A 2575-nucleotide genomic window follows, 5' to 3' on the forward strand; every position below is an offset into this window, starting at 1 on the left:
ATGCTTTCAATAAAACAAAACAACAAAAAACAAATAAAACATGTATCAGGTAGTTAGCTTCATCACTAGGCCTGTTTAGGTACTTTGGGAGATAATGGATTAGAAGGTTGAGTGGTTCTCAGAGCCCTCACCACAAGGCTCCCTGTATTCCGTTGCATATGCTGGAGCTGTTAGGGGCTCTGGGTTGTCTGGACCTCAGTAGTTCTTGAGGAGTTAAGGACACTGTGTCTTAAGACAGCTAGTCTACACAGAGGTGTGGATTCAGGTATATTCTTTGGAGAGTGGTGTGAGGGTAGTTCCTTCACCTCTCCCCATGTCTGAAGTTAACTTGGGAAATTCTCACATCCACTTTGTCAGTCAGGGTAAAGCAGGAAGTGGAATGGGGGAATATTGGACTAAGCTACTGTTTTAGCACCCACAATAGAAACACAAAACCGACAGACAGACAGACAGACAGACAGACTAACGTCTGGCAGCCACGCCCTCTACTCTATGACCACACCTCACAGGACCTAGTGCCTCATAAATGAGTGGCCCCCTCCTACAGTACAGCTAAACCTTGTGAGGACTTTGGACTTCAGAACTTCAAGGCCCGACGTAGCGCCGGCCCCAGACGCCGGAAAGGAAGTGGCAGTTAGGAGCTGGGGAGGTGCACACCTTGGAAGGCATCACGATATGGACCTTCCCCAGGGAAGCAGCTGCCAGAGCCAGGAAGCTTATGGGCTCCAGGAAGAGGTTCAGGGTAAGTGAACAGACAATTTAGGGTGAATTCCCAGAAACTAACCTGAGGACAGTTGAGCGGAGGGGTCGCTCCACTGTCGCCATTTCCATGTGTGGCCCTCACTTCGAAGTCCCTAATGTCGAGGTAGGTGATGGCCTCCACCACCACGTGATCGCTCATCTGGCTCTTGCTCCTCATCTCTAGATATCTCCCATCTTCTGATCTCTGGGAACTTCTCTCTCCTTCCTCCTTTTCAGATGTGAAATCCACAATGACTTTGGTAACTGGAGGGGAAGGAGACGAGGCCGGAGACAAAATATTGTGTCAAGATGAGCAGGGAGCAGAGGGAGACGGGAGCTGCCTGGTCTTAGGAGCTCAGGACACCATGGAAGACTATGACGACCAGAATGGCAGCAAAGGCAGTGGTGTGGGGAAACCCATGCAGTGGGAATGGGAAGAGCCAGCCTGGGAGGAGCCTAAAAGGGAGGAATTTGCCCAGGAGAGTGCCATGGCATATCAGCCTCTGGATATGGATCGCAGAGTCTACTTCCCCTTCCAATATTTAGAACTGGAAGAGCTGGAGAACATTTTCTTACGCATTAACCACCCTGAATTGTTCGCTGGGTAAGTAGCTTCCTCTGTTTGTTTGTGCTTTTTCCCCCCAACGTGGTCTGTTTTGTTCCTGATCGTGTTTGCCTTGTTCCCAGTCTCCTTCCCTTCCCTCCTCTCCTTAGGGGGCCTAAGGCCATTGACTGTGTGTACCAGGGGGACAGGTGGACATCAAGGTAAATACATGCGGTATAGAAATAACACAAGTCAGGAAACTTTGTCCTCCTACTATTATTAATAACATTTCATTGGAGTCAGGATCGACGTTCGGGTGAAAATGAGGGACAAATCTTTTATATATTTAAAACTCAAGCTGGGGGTTTGGCTCTACGGAGAGAGCTTGTCCAGAATGAGCAAGGCCCTGGTTTTCATCTTCAGCACCACATGGAAACACAAGCAATCCCAGAACAATGGTAAAATAAAACTTTGATGATTTGACCATCACAGTCATTTTCACTAGTGTAGAATTTTACATGCTATATTGAAACATCATTAATTAGTCTCAGATGGTTTTTTTAGTATCTCCTTAGTTTATCAACTCAAGAAAAACTGTCCATGAAGGAAACCTGGAAGTAGGTAGAATGAGCTGTGGTTTGGATGGACAGACTTTTTTTTAATGAGCATAAAAACGTGTGTTCTTACATTTCATTTCATTTCATTGGCAACTCCAGATATAGACCATGTGCTGTTTTCTCCCCTCAGGGAGGAGCTTGCTATAGACTTGAGTGCTACTGAGACCCAGTTCAGGGCAGTGAACCTGAAAACACATGATCTGTCTGGGCAGACATCCTAAAGCCTGCTTCAAGAGTTCAACCCGCCTCCTAGATACGTTCAGGTGTGTGTGTGGCTTTCGTACTTCTTCTGTGCTTGTGGGACAAAGTTTGAATGATTTTCTAATCAGAAATTAGATAAATAAACCAGAGTATTTAAAGAAATGTCTGTTACTGGTATAAAGGACAAATGACTCCTGCACTAAAATAGATAAAATAAAGTTGAATTTACTTGAACAATGGAATTTTGGGAAACTCATCTGTGTGTAGACATGTTGGGCATCAATCTGACTTGGGAAGTATGCAAATTATTAATGCAGCAAGCAACTAGCTTAGGAGAGGTTTCAACTGACACTTCAGTGAAAACTATGAAGCCCAGGTATAGACCTTTAACCAAATTCATGAGTGAATTTGCAAGTGTTTCGACATCAGGGTAAGGGAATAAATATACACACAGAGATCCCGGTACATGCGT

General features: G+C 45.4%; 1 protein-coding gene across 1 annotated transcript; it reads left to right on the forward strand.

The window, feature by feature from the left end:
* Window positions 1-649: 649 nt before the first annotated feature.
* LOC138839384 (homeobox protein ESX1-like) lies at window positions 650-2151 on the forward strand. The gene is made up of 3 exons (XM_070038957.1): window positions 650-742; window positions 979-1345; window positions 2033-2151. The coding sequence occupies exons 1-3, from the start codon at window positions 676-678 to the stop codon at window positions 2121-2123; spliced, it is 525 nt and encodes a 174-aa protein (XP_069895058.1). The 5' UTR covers window positions 650-675; the 3' UTR covers window positions 2124-2151.
* Window positions 2152-2575: the final 424 nt, after the last annotated feature.

This window comes from Dipodomys merriami, unplaced genomic scaffold (genome assembly GCF_024711535.1).
Source record: "Dipodomys merriami isolate MVZ:Mamm:240054 unplaced genomic scaffold, mDipMer1.0.p SCAF_3, whole genome shotgun sequence".
Taxonomy (NCBI): Eukaryota; Metazoa; Chordata; class Mammalia; order Rodentia; family Heteromyidae; genus Dipodomys; species Dipodomys merriami.

Coding starts and splice junctions, on each gene's coding strand:
- LOC138839384 (XM_070038957.1), top strand. CDS start 676: ATGGACCTTCCCCAGGGAAGCAGCTGCCAGAGCCAGGAAGCTTATGGG. Junction 743..978: donor GCTCCAGGAAGAGGTTCAGG/GTAAGTGAACAG, acceptor CCTCCTTTTCAG/ATGTGAAATCCACAATGACT. Junction 1,346..2,032: donor CACCCTGAATTGTTCGCTGG/GTAAGTAGCTTC, acceptor TTCTCCCCTCAG/GGAGGAGCTTGCTATAGACT.